This window comes from Uloborus diversus, chromosome 9, assembly GCF_026930045.1.
Source record: "Uloborus diversus isolate 005 chromosome 9, Udiv.v.3.1, whole genome shotgun sequence".
Classification (NCBI taxonomy): Eukaryota; Metazoa; Arthropoda; class Arachnida; order Araneae; family Uloboridae; genus Uloborus; species Uloborus diversus.
The window spans coordinates 53,904,396-53,922,042 of record NC_072739.1 but is presented as its reverse complement, the minus strand read 5'-3'; the positions used below and the strand labels follow the sequence as shown (position 1 = coordinate 53,922,042).

At 32.1% G+C, this 17,647-nt stretch overlaps 1 protein-coding gene across 1 annotated transcript in view; it reads left to right on the top strand.

The window, feature by feature from the left end:
* Positions 1 to 16,212, top strand: part of LOC129230219 (uncharacterized) — a 140,716-nt gene extending 124,504 nt beyond the window's left edge. Inside the window, 3 exon segments of the mRNA XM_054864621.1 lie at positions 2,183 to 2,328; positions 12,831 to 12,893; positions 16,086 to 16,212. Of these exon segments, the coding sequence (XP_054720596.1) occupies positions 2,183 to 2,328; positions 12,831 to 12,893; positions 16,086 to 16,159 (283 nt within the window). The 3' untranslated portion in view covers positions 16,160 to 16,212.
* Positions 16,213 to 17,647: the final 1,435 nt, after the last annotated feature.

Sequence of the window (17,647 nt, the reverse complement as noted above, 5' to 3'; positions counted from 1 at the left end):
CTGATCTGTACTCTCGTCGATACACAAGGAGAAATAGCAGCATTTTTAATCATGCAGGACAATTTCTGTTGTATTTGGTCACCCATTTCGGCAACTCTTCGTTGGACGGTCTGATGAGCAGCTGGAACTGATTCAAAATGCTTAGCCATTTTGCTATCACCAAATGCTTTTGCCATTTCTACAGCACACTTTTTAACAATGACGCCATCAGTGAAAGGTTTTTTTGCTTTAGCAAGCTCAAGTGAAATTGCATACGAAGCATGCAAAGCATTTTGCTGATCAGTTTTTACTTGAGTAAACATCCCAGTTTGTTTTTGCAGTTTTGATTTCAGTTCTGAAACTACCAGAAATCTTGCTTCTCCTTGATATTTACTGTGGCTCTTTTCGTGAAAACTCGCGTAATGCCTTTTGACATTATATTCTTTGCGCACAGCCACAACTTGCATACAAATCAAGCACTGGAGTTTGTCCTCTCTATTCGTGATGAAATACTGGGTTTCCCAGCGGTCTTGGAACACTCGATTCTCACTATCTGTCTTCCGCTTTTTACTCATTGTTGGATGAAATCAACAATAAAGTTAGATTTCACACGTTCCCAAAAAATATATCTGCAGTACAAGAAAGATTTACTTCATAACCAAAAAAGCTGCAAGCTTATCCGAGAACCTAACATTCGTTGCAACAAGTCAGATCAACGGAAAAGAGAGAAGTATTGACGATAACAAGCTCTAAATTTCTTTTTTGAAATCAACAAAAGTAGAGTTAGTTAGGAAATGGGGCCTTCATGTTTAACCAATTGCAGGCAGGTTTTGCTTATCTGAAATGTTTCTCTCTTCCCTCCCTGTCTCCCCCCTCCAACGTGAGGCAATACTATTTCTAGGAATTCGTTTGAAACACCAGCTTGCAGGGTAAGACTGCTTGACCTGTAGCTGTCCTGTGACTTTTTCTCCCAATACAATGAAAGGAGTAAAAGAGCGATCAAGAGGAAATTTTGGGGATTCCGGCTTGACCAGTAGTCTCAGATGCTTCTTGATACCACAAAATGTCGAAAAAAGAAGTATGCCGAATAAGAAGTTGGCAGGCCGCACAATATGTGTTGACGGGCAGCCAGTTGGACAGCCCTGGTTTAATAAAAGAGGACCTATTTAATAACATTTATTGCACAAGAGAATTTTTTTTTCCTTTTTAACATTACCTTTAAATCAATGTGTGGTTGCTGTGTGTATTTCTCCAGAGTGGGCTTTTATGAACCTTGAAAACAAGAGCTAATAAAAAAAATCCACTTTCATATTCGTTTTTCTTGTCCCAAAATTAGCAGGAATTGACTATTTCAAACCAGGATGCAGACAAAAAGTTCTTTTTTGTTGACTAGTGTAATCGGCCAATTTGCATATCAGTGTACTCCAATTTGCAATAATGTCTCAAAACACAAAATTTTTGCTTTGCATGCAATTTGTAATTGGTGTCTCTTAATTGCTGCTAAAAGTCTTCTTTAGAAAGTTTTTTCCCCCCGAAAAATGATCTTGTCCACATGGTATTAAATAATAAAAACTCAATTCTGCTTATTATACTAAACTTAAGTTTTTATAAGCACATGATTTTAATTCAGCCAGGTTTAAACAAATATGTTAATTTTACATGCAAATGACTTAAATTAATATTTATTTATTGTTCTGCATATTTTATATCATTAACCAAGCAAAAATGTGTTCTCATTTTATTGCTCACTTTTGCAAGGCTCAACATAGTTTTTTCTCTAAATATTGTCCAATCTATTACTTCATGTTTTTTGATGATTTGTCCCATATTTATACTATGTGAAATTGAAGGGCTTGGGGCAGAAATGTGACAAGCCACAAGGAGTGACTTTTTGATTGAAATTTTTGTTTCTCATAACTAAAATTGAAAGAGAAGAATTGGAGAATAGAAATAATTGGAGAAATACATTTCTGGTTTTAGTGTTGCAGAACGTAGAATGTATAATACCTTTGAAAAATTCTACAAATATTTTTTTTAAGTTAGAAATTGGCCTACTGAAAATTTCACATCATGTGGCATATCACTCTTTTGCCCCGAGTCCTTCAATTATTTTCCTTCTATATCTGTGAACTCTTGTTTTCAGTTTTTTTTTTTTTTTTTTTTTGTTTTTTAAATCTTTTAAACATTGCATTTTTCTATACAGTGCAAATCCAAGCAAGGTTGAGCTGAAAAAACCTCATCGAGTAGTTGAAGACATTACTAATGAATTTATAACTCAGAAAATACACTTGAGTGAGTCTCATCCTTATCCACCAGGGGCAATTCCAAAAGTGATGCCAAAAAGGATCTGTAAGTTTATTGCAAAATGTTTTAAATATTTTTTTTAAATCTGTTATCAACAAATAGATGTACATGTTCATTTTGCTAAATTGACGTGGACAAATGTATGCCATTGATTTTTGTGTGTTTGTTACTTTCCCCATAAAAATGTTGAAGCATGCTTAAACATAGGTTTTGTACTTATTTACCCTGTACGGAATACAATTTGTTTTTGAAAAATTCATTTATGAAATGTTCCAGAAAACTGAATAAAATCATTAAATCTGGTACATTAGTATAAAAATCAATCCAGTGCTTTTTGCAAGGGTTTATCAGTTTAAGAATTGTTATATTCTTGCCATTGTTTCAGTGAATGATTGCTTGTTATATTTGTATATGCATTGTGAAAAGGCAAGAGAACTTGCCGATGGTATTATTTTTGTATATCTTCCAGCTATTTATGTGAAGGTAGAAAAGAGAAAACGACTCTCCTTGCTTAGACTATAGGGCTTTAAAAATTCCCATTTTTTCAAAAAAAAAAAAAACTACCAAAATGTATAATATTTTGAACTAAGTCTTAAATATCCTAAAGATTTTTCATTTTTTTCTGGAATTTTTGTATGAAATGTGGTATATTGTAGCTATGAAAATTCTAAATTTTAGTTATTAGCCAGTGTCCAACTGACTTTTAGGCTACCTTTTTACTATTATTAGTTGCAACATTGCCCATGCAATTATTTTCTGAGTAAACACAGTTAGGCAGCAATCTAAAGCAAGCCTGGCTCCCAGGGCAGGGAACCCGTGCAACTGCCTTGTCAGGCAGATTTTAGGAGCGGCAGATTCCATAGTGTCAAAATCTGAAAACATTATTTCACCCTTTTTTGTAAGATGAAGTGAGGAGCTTAGCAGGAAAAAAACCCGGCCTTCCCACCACGTGGAAGATTAAACTGTAGCTCTTAAATACTAGTCCAATAGAAAATCATGATCCCTCTTGAGGGAATAAAAGAAATTCTGAAATGAAGGTTTTAAGCCGTTAATTTTGGAAAATTTTCAGAGACAACCAAGGCCTCTGCAAGCCCCTCTTTAATGTCACCTCAAAGTTAGCGAAATTTACATTATTAGAATTTCAATTTCTAACATTTTCTGAAGTTTTTTTTCCCCTGACTTAAATGTTTTGAACTTAATTTTAAATAATTTCTGTTACAGAACCTCCTTTTCCAACTCTATTTTTTGATACCAAAGGTAGATTTTAAATGCACCCCCCCCCCCCCCCCCCACCATGTCAGGCTACAATTAAGATAAAGTAAGAACATAAACTTAGAAATGAGAATTTAAAAAAAAAAAATCACAAACTAACATGTTTTGCAAATTAGGGTCCTGGCCTTGCAGTAACAGCCGTGCAGAGTCGAGGAGACAATTGCAGAGCAGATAGAAAGATGGGCTGAGTCCATGTCCTTTTCCAGATTGCATTTTAGACTTTCACGTACATTTATTCTGTAAAGGTGTTTAAAATGTTTTTAGGAGGAAACTCACGAATCTCCCACTCTTTCCCTTAACTTCACCAAAAATATCTTAAAATTGCATTTGCCTCAGTGGCAAAAAATATGCAGGGAGCCCGGCTCCTCACCTAAAGTTTCAACATATATTTAATCTAACATTATGTTTTAAATCTTCAACATAAAAAAATTCCAGGGTCAACCAGCGAACCCCTTCTCCAAACTTCAACAAAGATAGCCTAGAATATTATTATGCTTCTTAATTATTAAAAAATGTCTTTAGGTGGGTTCCAGTACCTGCAACCTCTTCCTAAAGTTACTCCCACACATTGCCTAAAATAGTGTTTTTAAAATTTCAATTCGAAAACAATTTCTGAAGGAAGTGCCTAAGTCCCTCCCTCTCTTTTCACCTAAAGTCTCTAAACATAGCCTAAAACTATATTTTTGAAACTTAAATTTTGAAAAAATATTCTGTATAGAACTCCTAAACCACCCCACCTAAGATGGCTTAAAGTCTTGTTTTGAAAAACTTTTGTGAAAATTTTGGATCTTGTTTTTTGATCTTAATCTCAAATTCTATGCTAAACAAACTGCAATCACATTGAGACAATTCTGATAACTTCACAGGTTTGAAAAGAGTTATAGGTTTTATCGATCTTTTTTTTTTCTTAATTTTTTTTAATTGCGAAAAGAAAAAAATCAAGTCAATTTCGCCTTAAAATTTTATTTTATTTATTTATTCATTTTTTGGAGAGGGTGGAACTTGTAAACATTGCCTGGGGTAGCTGAACTTCTTGCACCGGTCCTGATCTGAAGGTAGTTTTTAGCATGGTAAAAAAATTGTTTTAACATGGTAAATTGCAATATTAAGGATAATATTTCATAAAAGGTTTTTTTTTTTTTTTGGTGCTTCCTTATCACTAGAATTAGGGCATCATCTTGTTCCTAAAATTACGGCAGGGATCATTTTGACCCTCTAAAAAGAAATCTGCATACAGGGTTCGTACGGGTCATGGAAATCCTGGAAAGTCATGGAAAAAAATTAACAGAATTTCAAACCTGGAAAAGTCATGGAAAATTGAAATTTTCATTGAAAGGCATGGAATTTTTTTTCAAGTCATGGAAAAATGTCCTGGACAAAGAGAAAGGAACAGTAGCTAAAGGAGCATTAGAAATCTTGAGTGATTTAACAGTATAGCACATAAAAGCTATTAAAAGTGGAAAACTGAACGTTTCAAAAATCAAATCTGAATTATTAAATCTCATTGCATCCACTTCTGTCGCAGCCGCTTTCCATTTTTTGTGATGTGATTTTACTGCCTGGACATCACTTATTTTGAATTTTTTGTTATTTTCAACACTTCTTATGTTTCATATTCTGTAGTAGCAAAATTTCACGTTCTTAGTTTCGCCACGCCCACTCAAAAAAAAGCAATTCAATTGCATGCAAGTTCGATTCCATCACTCGTAAGGACTTTATTATTAAATTTATCAGAGTTGATCTTAATTTGTTGAATGTTTTAGAAAATAAAGATCTATAAGTCAGGCGATAGAATACAGAAAAAAAGGAATTCTAATGCTCTAAAACAGTAGTGCCCAACATACGGAACGCAAAACTAATCCATGCGACCCACTACTACGTTCAATGTCGGGAATTACAAGTGTTCTGGAATTTCTGAACCTATTAATTTATATGCATTTGAAAATATGCAAATTTGTAAACAAAACAAATATACTTTTGAAGCAGAAGATTGATTCATTACTGAATGCTTTTTTCAAAAAAGATCTCGTTTAGAAACATAAAGAACTAAACTATGTGGCTTTACTTTAAAGAACCAAAATACTGCAAATTTATTGAAACTTAGTGATGACTCATTCAACTTTTGTCCCATTCAATATCATTCTGCCTGTTTTTTTTTTAAAAATTAAGCATCATCATATTTGTTTCACTGCATTTTTACTTTACGAAAATTTATATGTTGAAGACAAATAAGAATAGTTTTTTAAGTGTGCACTTATATTTTTTCCATTACGAGTAAGTGCTTCAATGAGGCTGTGGCATTCATATAGACATTTTGCTTATGCTCATTTCCAAATATTACCAAGTTTGAGATTAAATAGTGCTGTTCTCTTCGTGTAACGAGGTCATGGAAATTTTCATTGAAGTCATGAAAAAGTCTTGGGAAAGTCATGGAATTTTTTCATCCAAATAGAGTATGAACCCTGTGCATAGTTCGTTACATAATGTTATATATTTGTAAAAAATAGTTTAAAAGTTTTAAATAAATACAGTCAAACTCGCTGATAACGAGCGCTGATTTAATGAGAACCTGGATTTAGCAAGGAAACTAGAAATACTTGACTGGTAAAATGTTAAGTCTATGGAAGCAAAACTCTCTTTTAACAAGCAAACCCTGCTTAAAGCGAGCAATGTTTTTGTGATTCTTAAAATTTCTACTGACTTCAGCACATCTAATCTTTTTTTGGTAAAAATCTTTCAGCATTACAAAGTCAATCAAAGTTTAGCTATAAATCATAAACCCAGAGAACAAGGGATGACAGCACTTTTTTTAATTTGTAGAGTGTAATGAAGTATTTAAAATTTATGTGTGTAACTTGTGTATTTTCCTCAAAAACAATGACACAAGAAAGAGACATTTAGACAGTTCAAAGCAAATTAACCAACTTCTTTCGAACTGTATACAGATTAAAAGAAAGATTAAAAAACGAATGAAACGATTAATTTTTATGATTTTTTTCACGAACTCGCTTTTTATGAGTACTTGGTTATAACAAGAAAATATTGTGGTCCCTTTGCACTCCTTAAAAGTGAGTTCGATTGTATTTATAATAATTAGTTTTTTAAAGGATGCATGTAATCCCAGTGGCAGAAACCCCGTGACACGGCATCACGGACAAGGAAACCCTATCGCGGACAGCTCTGTCCGCTATAGAAAAAATAAAAGCTGTTCACAATTTAAAAAAAAAGTTGCAGAAAAAAAAGCTGTCCGCAACTATCGGACAGTTATTTGCATGACTGCTGATACGAGGAGAGGAGAGAATGATTGCACACGTGTTTGTTCACCCTTCCAAAAGGATCTTTTTCAAATTGTTTACTGAAAAAGCAAATCTGAAATCTAAATAACACATACTTCTGTGGATAAAAAAAAAAGTCAGCACACTTCTATGATTCAAGCGATAAATAACTAACATAGTGAATACTTTTCCTTGTTGTTTTATCATATCGTTAGCAGTGGTGTTGTTATAAAGTTCTTTGAAAATGCAGTGCAAGGACTTTTTTTTTCCGCTAATGACTTAAACAAAGAAAAAAAAAGCATTTATCAGCGAATTGAAATGTGATCGCTTCAAAAAGGGTTACCAGCTTTAAAATTATTGCCTTTTAGTGTCTGCTGTTAAACCAGGGTGATGACAGATCAGGGAGACCAGGGAAAAGTTAGGGAACTTAATTGATCAGGGAAATATCAGGGAATTTCAAAAAAATAATAATAATAATAAAAATTCAGGAAAAATTGATCAAATGAAGAAAATTTTTTTTATTGCTTTGCAACATTAAATACCTTTTTTCCCTGTGCATTTTCTGTGAATTATCTCTTTATAGTAAATAAAAGTAAGGTTTCAAGGAAATTCTGGAAGGAAGTCTGTGGCGGGCCTGCGTCCAGGAGACCCCATAGCACTTACAGCCTTGAAATTTTGTACAAAATTACTTCAAGCCCCAGGGGTGTGCACCTGAGGTTTTGTTATTTAAAATTCGAATTAATTTTTTTAAATTAATTTTTTAAGCTCAGATTTTGCGTAAATTGCCTATTATCGGGGTGAAAAATTACTTGCACGTATTAATATTATATATTGTTGGAAAGGGTAGAATTTTACGTGTTCTATGCAATGTGTTTCAATGCTCCGACTTAAATACGGCGGGAGTTATTTGTGTTTTTAACTCAAACTCTTTTAGGCTTAGCTGAAGTTTAGGCACTACTTTCTTCATTGAATCTATCAGTAAAAAGCAAAGGAATTGTCCCACAGTTTTTTTTTTTTTTTTTTTTCTTTTTTTGACACCATTGTAAAAAGCGACATTTTTTACTCCAGATCTAACTCGACCTATGGTCGAAAAATTGAGCTTCTATCTCCAAAGGAAAAAATGTTACAAGCCATTAAAAATCAAGTTAGAATAATCTGATCTCCATTAAAACTACTGATGTTTTATTTGGCGTTGCCATAGTCACATCTTTTCAATTTGCATTTTTCTTCTTTCTTATTCACAAACTTTAAGGGCTTCAATTTTAAGGGAAAATCTTAGGCTCAACTCAATTCAAGCCCCGAGCTAAAGAGCAAAATGTATTACTAGAGACCATGAATATGAAAGCGACTTTTCAAACGTACAAAAACTGCAGTATGCAATGCTCGGGAGCCCCTTAGCCCTTGGGGCTCTCAAGTTGGTACAAGTTATTTTGAAACCCGTGGAAAGGGTGCTGTTTGATTCAAAAGAAGCTTGTAATGCGTTTTTAATCTGTTTCTTTTTAATTGACAATTTAAATCTTTACGAGTCAAATAAGATTGCGCAGCAATTTTCGGGGGTTGGTGAGCATTAGCGAGTAGGGAGCAGATCCCCCTAGTTTGTTAAAAAGAAGTAAAATTAGTGATGTGCGATTATACACTGATGCATATCTGTGCACTTTTTTTCCTTAAGGTCAAAGTATTGAATCTTAAGTTATTAATCACAGGATGAACTTCCTAAAAGTTGTTTATTTTAAGTTGCTTGATTTTTTTTTTTTTTTTTTTTTTGCCACACCTCCATGTTGCGTTAAATAAAAAACCCTAAAGGCAAAGAGGAAGTCGTTGTTAATGACTTGACTCCTTTGCTTTTACTCAGTGTCTTGAAGTTATTAGCCTACTATAATCATGATTTAATGAAAAAAGTCTTTGTTTTTCTAAGTTGTTAGTGCTAAAAGCTTAAAAGCTATTACTTAGCGTTTTCGATTTAATTGCTAAAATTGAATGTTAAATGAAAATCAACTTTTTCGCCACTGTGTTATTCGCTGTCGCCTCATTATACGAAGGGGGGGGGGGGGGGGGCTCGGACTTAAAAATTCTTTAATGTACTATATTTTTGAAATTAATACTTGTTTTTTGAATTTCAATGTTATTTGTTACAAAAGATTTTTTTCGACTAATAATGAAATCATTTGAAATTGAGTTGTGTACTCAAGTAAATATTTTTACTATTTTTTAATAGTTAAAATGCTGTATTCCTTCATTAAAACCTAAGTTCTTGATTAGCGAATAGTTCAATATGACTGGTTGTTAAAAGATTTTAATTTGTTTTACATAAATATTTCTATTTACATAAGTAAAACTGCATTATTTCAATACGTTCACTATTACTTGTTGTTCTGGCAGCAACAATTATATTGCTTGAAAACTAGTCAGTTCAAAATTATTTCCAAATAAACTTTTTAGTACATAAAATACACCGCCAGCTCAGTCATTCCAGCCGAGTATTTCATGTATTTCTGCCATAGCCCTGGCTATAGAGTGGTAACTTATTGAAAAAAAAACCAAAAAACTTTTGAGTTTTTATCATGATTAGATATGTCTTTAAGAGTGGTTTTAATAATTTATTAGAATTCTTATGTTAACTGGTTACTGGAAGTAAAGTATTTGTTTTAGGTTTCCTATAATATTTCTCTGTAGATAATTTAATATACTATTTTACTAAAAAAAAGGAGTTTTTTTCTTCAAAATATATTTTTAGTTAACAGCTTAAAACTTTTTAAACACTGCATTTTATTTAATATGCAATGGTTTTCAGGTAATGCGAAGAAAGGAAACCATTATCATTGGTAACGTAAATCAGGGAAATTCAGTGAACTTAATCAGGGAAAAGTCAGGGAACTTTTTTTCACAGTTCCTGTCGCAACCCTGGTTAAACCTTTACTCATCCTTTTTTTTCCCCAAATCTGAATTTTTGCTGAATATGTTGGTGATATTAATAATATTAATCATGCAGACCTGTTAAAAGGTAATTCCAAAATTATTTTACTTTAATAAACTTTTTTATTTACTGTTTTTATACTTTTAATGCTTTCATTTTGAAAAATGCAATCTCTTTACATCCAATATGAGAATTGAATTTTTACTCTTTTTTTTCTGCTAACTTCGCTTTACATGGAGGCAAATAAATGAAAAGTCTATTAAAACCATAATTTCAAGATTTTAAAACGAAATTCTGTTTTTTGTTTATGGTTTAATTTTAGTTTTGCTGCAACTGTGTCGATAGATATTAATGAGATGTTTATCATTGGCTTCTAAAATGCAATTCTAAAATAATTTTTAAAAAATTATTTCTATAAGCCGTTTTTATTCTTCTGGAGCCTTTATTTTAAAAAAACTCTTTTATTTATTTTTTTTTATTGAAACCATGCTCAAAATTTTGCAGACAGATTATGAAGTTCTAAAAACTTGTCTCAGACAGCTACAAAACTTTGTGCCACTGGGGCATATAATATAATAAAGTTTTTAAAACATCCTTAAAATAACCAGCGATGTTTCAGTTGCATTTCAGAAACTAGCGGCTAATGCTCCCTTTTATATACAAAATTATGATGAATGTTTCGAGATCTTGTAATGATATGTCCTAAAAGGCATTTTTGAGTTTCTGCTCCTATTTCAGCATCAGTAAATGTATTTACATTTCCTTTTTCCTCCAAGGGGTCTACCTACAACTAAACACGTATGACGAAATAAGCCCTCTTAACACTTTACTTATTCCTTTCATTATCCCACATTCTTTTTAATTCTTTTAATTATGCCATATCCATTTTGTGTTTGTTAATAACCATGATAAAATTAACAAATACGGTGAACATAATCGATTTAATGCATTAATTCCCTACTTTCGTATTGTCCGTTTTTCACAAGGAGGCACTTTGCCACGCCTCCTCAAATGTAGAGTTCCATTTTACGTGGGGTTGATCGGTATCCAATCCACCCACTTCTAAAGGAGACAACCAGACAGCCTTAACTTGGGCGTGCATTTTAATGTGCAAAAAGTCTTAGTATCCTTTACATCACTTGCTTCACTTGTTTGTTGGCATTTTAGTTATTCTTATATTTTAAAAACTGCCATTTTTACAACAAAATGCTGTGATTCGAGTGAGCCTTCTGTCGAAAACAGCGAAATAGAATCATTGGATACCACATGACGAGGGAGGAGTCTAGTGCCTTCTTGTGAAAAACGGACAATATAACTCTTTAGTTTGGGTTTTAAAAAACATGATGAACTAAGCTATTCATGAAAATATAGAGGAGCAGTTAGCAAAAAAAGTTTGTTTGGGGTCAAAATGACCCCTTCCATAATTCTAGGGTTAATACTTCTCAAAGCTACAAAGGTAAGGCATCATTATATCTATTTTCACTACCATTGGCCTAAAATAAACAAACAGTTTTCATTGTGACCTATTTCAAAAAAATTATGTTTAAAAATCTGATTTTGGAATGACAACTGTGAAACAGTAATTCAGAAATCGCTTCACGAGGGACAGCTAGTAGTACAAAATCCTCCAGAACTCACAGCGTGAGCAAAATATTCACATCTCTTGAATAATATTATTTTGTATAATGTTTAGTGTTAAGAGCAAACAAAAATGTTATTGTTTGAAGATATTTCATTTACTAACTTTTTTTTTTTTTTTTTTTGAGGGAAATAGTGACGTGAGAAGTTCTTCCATGCAAGTTCTAAGGTTATTCGTTTTGATGTTAGATCTGGAGGGTTGAAACCTTTTATAGAATGTATAGCAAATGAATGCGCGTGCATGTTTGAGAAAAATTAAAACCAGAGAAAGTGTAAAGTTTGGTTATTTGTAAGGCGATTTTCGATGTTTAATTCATGGAATATAATAAATAAAAACTTCATTGTATGCTATTAATACAAGTTGATTACCAATTTATCTCTATATATTTAAAAAAAAGGGTCAAAGAAATTAGGTCTGTGGCTGGCCTGCATCCAGGAGACACCATAGCACCTACAGCCTTGAAATTTTGTACAAAATTACTTCAAGCCCTGGTGGTTTGCACTTGGGGGTTTGTTTTTTAAATTTTGATTCAGCTTTTTTGTAATTAATTTTTTAAGCTCAAGTTTCTCTTAAATTGTCCATAAAAGGGATGAAAGATTTTCCACACCCGTTAACATTCGATGTCGTTTGAAAGTGACTCTGTTTCTGCATCAAATAAAGCTTGTTCCAGTTTTCTCAATTAATTAAAACAGCAAATATAAGGGTTTCTATTTTAGCATAAATTCCTAGGCTGAACTCAATTCAAGCCCGGAAATAAAAAGTGAAATATATTACTAGAGACTGCAAACTTGAAAGCAATTTTTTAAACATACAAAACGCCCGTTTTGCTATGTTCCGGAGGCCCTTAAGTTGTGAAATTTAATACAAGTTAGTTCAGACTGTGGAGGGTGCTTTTTGAAGCGTTTCTTTAAAAACAATTTTGTTATACCTATTTTTTAAAGTTCTTTTTGTCTTCGGTTGGAGTGGGATTTTAATATTTTTCTACGGGAATGGGAATATGATGTATTTTTTTCTAATTGTAATGCACATTGTAACTGATTCTTCTTAACAGATATTTCAAATCGTCGCAAACCTAATCAGATTGCGGAGCAATCTTCGGGAGTTGGTGAGCGGGAGCGAGCAGGGGTGGAGCCCACTAGTAGTTAAACTATTGCCTAGTGGTTTAGACTTGACTGTAATTTAATTTCTCTTTTCTGAATTAAAACTGTTCAAAAAAGCTCTCTCATACTAATATTAACCCCCTTGCAGTTGGACAGTCCCAGAACTACATGTTAAATGGACGAGATATCTCGTCATAAACTGCAAGGTCGGGACATCATTTGGTGAATATTCTCAAAGACAATTTTAAATCATTATTTCAAAGCAAAAACTGAACTGCACATTTGTCCTGTTGTGTTGTTTATATTTGTGTTTCTCTTGCATCATGTTGAATCATTAACTTTTCCAGTGAAAAGAACAACAATGCATGAATTGGAAAACAAATTTCCCACAGAAAGAGTACCTGACTCAGGTAAATTTTTTTGTTCTGCATTCAGTACTTAAAAACATCCAATTAGTGTTTTTTTTTTAAACCTTAAATGATGATAATTCTTTATTATTATTGTACATTACTGATTTGTGTAATTTAATGTAGTGTCTAGAACAAGGTTTCTCAGAGGGGCCTTATTGCTCCTTAGGGAGTTACATAACAAATCTAGAGGCAGAGGGGAAAATATGAAATTAGGAAAACCATAAGCCTTGCAAAGGGGGCCTCAGTTGAATTATTTGGTAGTGGTAAAAAAAAATTACCTTAACATTTATTCCATTAATTTTGAAAAAATTAACTCTTAAAAATTAGAAATGAAAAACTCAACATAAAATTTGCAATAGTGATTTTCTTTGAGAGCAATTTTTTAGAAAACACATTTTGAAATAAGAGTCCCAAACATACATTTTAAAATTTCGGAAAATGCACTTTATGCGAAAATATATGGGTGAATTGACTCTTGATGGATGAATCTGCCATTATTATAGCTGACTGGCTTCTTGCATGGCATTTTTTATTATGGAAAAAAGAACAAAATAAGGGCTTTATTGATTACTCGTTATTTCAAAAAATAAAAAATCTCTAAAAAATTACGTTATAGGGTAACAACGCTGGTAGTTGGCAAGAAGTTTGTTCTTAAACTTTCCTCTGTTTTCATTACTTTAAAAAAAAAAATCACTTGCAAATGTTTTTTGTTTCAAAGAAGAAAGCACATTTGTGCATCTATTTAGTTCACTAAAAGCAAAAATATTTGAATAGATAATTTTATAATATGTATGAATAATTTTATAATATGTATGAAAAGTTACCAAAATCACCAGTAATTGGCACCTGATATTCCAGTGTGTGACACCTTGTGATCCAGTGATTGGCACATATTAATAGAACTGGAAAATCACTTGAGTTTTTCCTTTTAGATTATATGCAAATTTTATCATCACATGAAACTTAAATAATCTTAATTTAAAGTACGTAATTTTGCATAAATTAATGTTAAATCACGCATCTTGACGTTGAAAAAGTATTTTAGAGAAATAAAAATAAATTTAGAGTGTTATATGGGAAAAAATATAGAGATTATTGCTGTTTTATCATTTGGTATGCAGTTTTGATTAAACGAATTATATCTGTTTCCACAGAAAAAGGAACATTATCCGATGATTCTGAGGGACTATAAAAATGAAATCATTCTCTACAGTTGCAATATCCGACTGTGACGACCAAACATATTACTTTTATGTTGTCTCTCTTAAAAATTTAACAGATTCTGTAGGATTCAAATCAATAGTACAATGTATAATATTGTTGCTGAAAAATTGTCAGAAATTTTGCTCTCAATTTGCAGGAAAGTCTCATCATTCGAATAAATTATCTTTTTCTTATTATTTCTTTTTTGATGTTATGCTTTCTTTTTGATAAATATTTTATTAATCTATTACAAGGTTGCCATGCACAGGGAAAACCTGGAATTGTCAGGGAAAATGAATATAACCGAAAATGGTCAGAGAAATGTCAGGGAAAATGGAAAATAATACATTTCTGGAAATGTCAGGGGATTTTGTTTTATTTTCCAATCGTTCTTAGCGCTGCGCTGTCGGGAATAATTTCTTTCCACATTATTTTTCCCCGCTGCCATTGGTCATTTTGTAGTTCCAACTTTCTTCTTCCCCGTGAAGTTCTTATTATCCAACTCCCTTGTATTGGATTGCCATAGCAGTCGGTGGACATGCACAGAAGGTATATTGTGTCTTCGTAGTTACCGGGCTCTGTCTAAACGCACTGCTTTTTTATGTCGGCAGTTCTGAAGTTGTTATTACTGTTTTGATTATGCGGCACATTGTTTTGTCTGCGAGTGCTTCAGAAGTTCTTAATGAGTTGTAATAATCTTTTCATGTTTTATATTATTTCTTTAAATTTAATTAATGAAATCGTTTTCTTCGAAACAGTTTTGTTCTGTAAATTTAAGCTCATTAGACAATTTTAAATTTAGGAAGTTTCCCTTTTTACAGGAGTATCCCTAATCTTTTAGTATTTGGTAGTGACCTTTAATGACTGCTTCAATGCGCTTCTTTCAAAATAAAAGTAATCCGATTAAAAAAAAAAAATGCACATCAGAGAGTTTTGTGATCATTGCTCAAAATTTTACTTTATGACAGGGGTGCCCAAAGGGGGATTATGGCACAAGCTGCGCCATCAAAGTTTTTGGGGGGATTTTTAAATTTATTTATTTAAATATGTTTATTGATTCAAACTCCTTTATTGATTTAATTCATTTAAATTGTTTATTTTATTTTACTTTATTTATTTTGTGTGTGTATTTCATTGGCAGAGCGCAGAACTTTTCTTTTAAAATAATAATTAAAAATACATAAATTGGAAAACAAAAAGCATAAAAAAATAAATAAGAGAGGATTAAAAAGAAAAAAGCAGCGCAAAGACGTTCAGAAATATTTGGGGGGGGGGGAGGCAATCCCCGCTTTATGAGCAACAAATAGGGGAAATATGTCGAGCTAAAAGATGCATGATATTTTCATGGGCCGAAGTCTAAACACGCAGTGAATGTACTGGACTGGGGGGGGGGGGGGGAAGGCAGTAATTAAAAAGGTTTTGGTTTCATAAGTTTTTAGTTCAGACTATTGTTAGCAATTAACATTTTTATTTTTTTGTGATACTGATGTCACAATTGCTTATTTGGCTGGTCTTTCCACTTGATGTAAGGCAGTGACTCCTGGAGATTGAAAAGAAGATATGCTACATTTACGTTATTTCATAATTCTTTATTATAGGGATTAGTTTCACTTTTGTTAGTACATATTTTTGATTATTTCAGCTTGAGTAAATTAAAATTTGGTAACCAATGTCTGTAAAGTTTGAAAATGAGTTCAGTTTTATCAAAATTTGAAATGTATGTATAAAAGAAGGTGGACATCGATAACCTGGAATTTTTCTCAAAACCACCTGAAAATGTCAGGGAATTTCATTCTTGAACTTCCGTGACAACCCAGTATTATTTAAATGCCTTTTTTTATCATTTAGATTTTGTCTGATTTGCCATCTCGCTTCAATAAATAAATTTTTCCTCTAAAAATTTGTTTATGTAAAAAAAAAATCTTAGTGTTTGTATCAAAGATGATTAAAATTGTCTAACGAATCTTTGCTTTTTTTTTATGTTTTTAGTTACCAAGTCAAAGCCAGATGGTATAAGGCTGATGACAGGTGATACGGATGTGCCTAACTGTAAACAGCAATAAAGACTGTCCATATGAAAATGAGTGATTGCTGTATAATTTTATCTTGTAGACTGAGATTTTTAAGAATTCTTATATTTTTCACTTTTTAAATGCTTAAATTTTAATTATTTATAGAAATTAATAAAATATTAATTGTAATATGTAGTTTTGTCCTTTTATGAAAATCATTTCAAAATGCATATATATTTTGTAAAGTTAGTTTTATATTGCAATTAACTATGCTGAATCACTGAATGAGTGTTGAGAATTTAAAAAAATAAAGAACAATTCAGCAGCTATATTTTAAACTAACAGTACCTGCACGGCTTTGTGCGTAGTAGAAAAATTAAAAGGTCATTTGGTTTGTCTGTATATTTACAAATAATGGATGATAAATTTCTCGCCAATTTGTTCTGTTAATTTGCTCGCCCATGTTATGGTTCTGCGTTATGATAATTTGCTCAGTAAAATGTTCTTAAAATTAGAATTCAAAAAGAACAAAATCGAATTTTCGAAAAATCGCTTATAGGTGCACACCCCCATGCTACAAGCTAATTCTTTGCCAAATTTCATAAAAATTGACTGAACGGTTTAGACATAATGCGCATCACAGAGAGACATCCGGACAAGCGATCCAGATATCCAGACAAAATTTGAACTTTATTATTAGTAAAGATTATGCATCTAAAAATATAGAGGATTATGAGATGGTTAGTTACATTGTGTGCCTATTGATCCCCATCCCTCCTTCAGAATATTTAAGGGAATGCTGTTTTAACGCGATTGTTTGCATTCACTGTTCATACATGCATGCATTTAACAATTCTTTACAATCACTAACTTTTTAATTAAATAAAAAGTTTAATATTGTTAAATATTTTCTGATTCTTTATAATTTTATGAACATGCTTTATTTTTCTTTACAAAAACTGATAATTGATTTTTTTTTTAAATTCAATTTTTGTACTTCATACTAAAATACATTCTTGCATGCATCTCATTGTTAATGCTTTTCTTCAAACCTTACCTTTAGCACATGCCCCCTCATTTGATTATGGGTGATCTCAGTATCAGTCCTGAGTTAAATGTATACTTGCATAAATATGTTTTACCAATAAGGGTGTTATAATGTAATTCAAATTAGGGGTTTTAAATATGCTGCAGTAGACCCTCGTTTTACACTGGGGTTACAGTCCACGGAAATGCGGCATAAATCGAAACCGGGTAAATTGAGACCTTTGGTTCCGTAGATAACAAAATACTTCATTCTAGTGATGACTAATTGTATAATAATTTCAATGTGTACTTATATTAATTTTTATGCACAACATGCATAAAGAAAACATAAATTAAATTTCGTGTTCTGTCTGTAAAGATGAGCTTCCTATGATAGTCTTTTGGCAGACATTAAGAATTTTTCTCTGTAATTCTTTGCAGAGCACTAACGCATCCATGATCACTTGCGTCATTTCCATGATAGAATCTTCTTTCACTAACAAATCAGAAAGA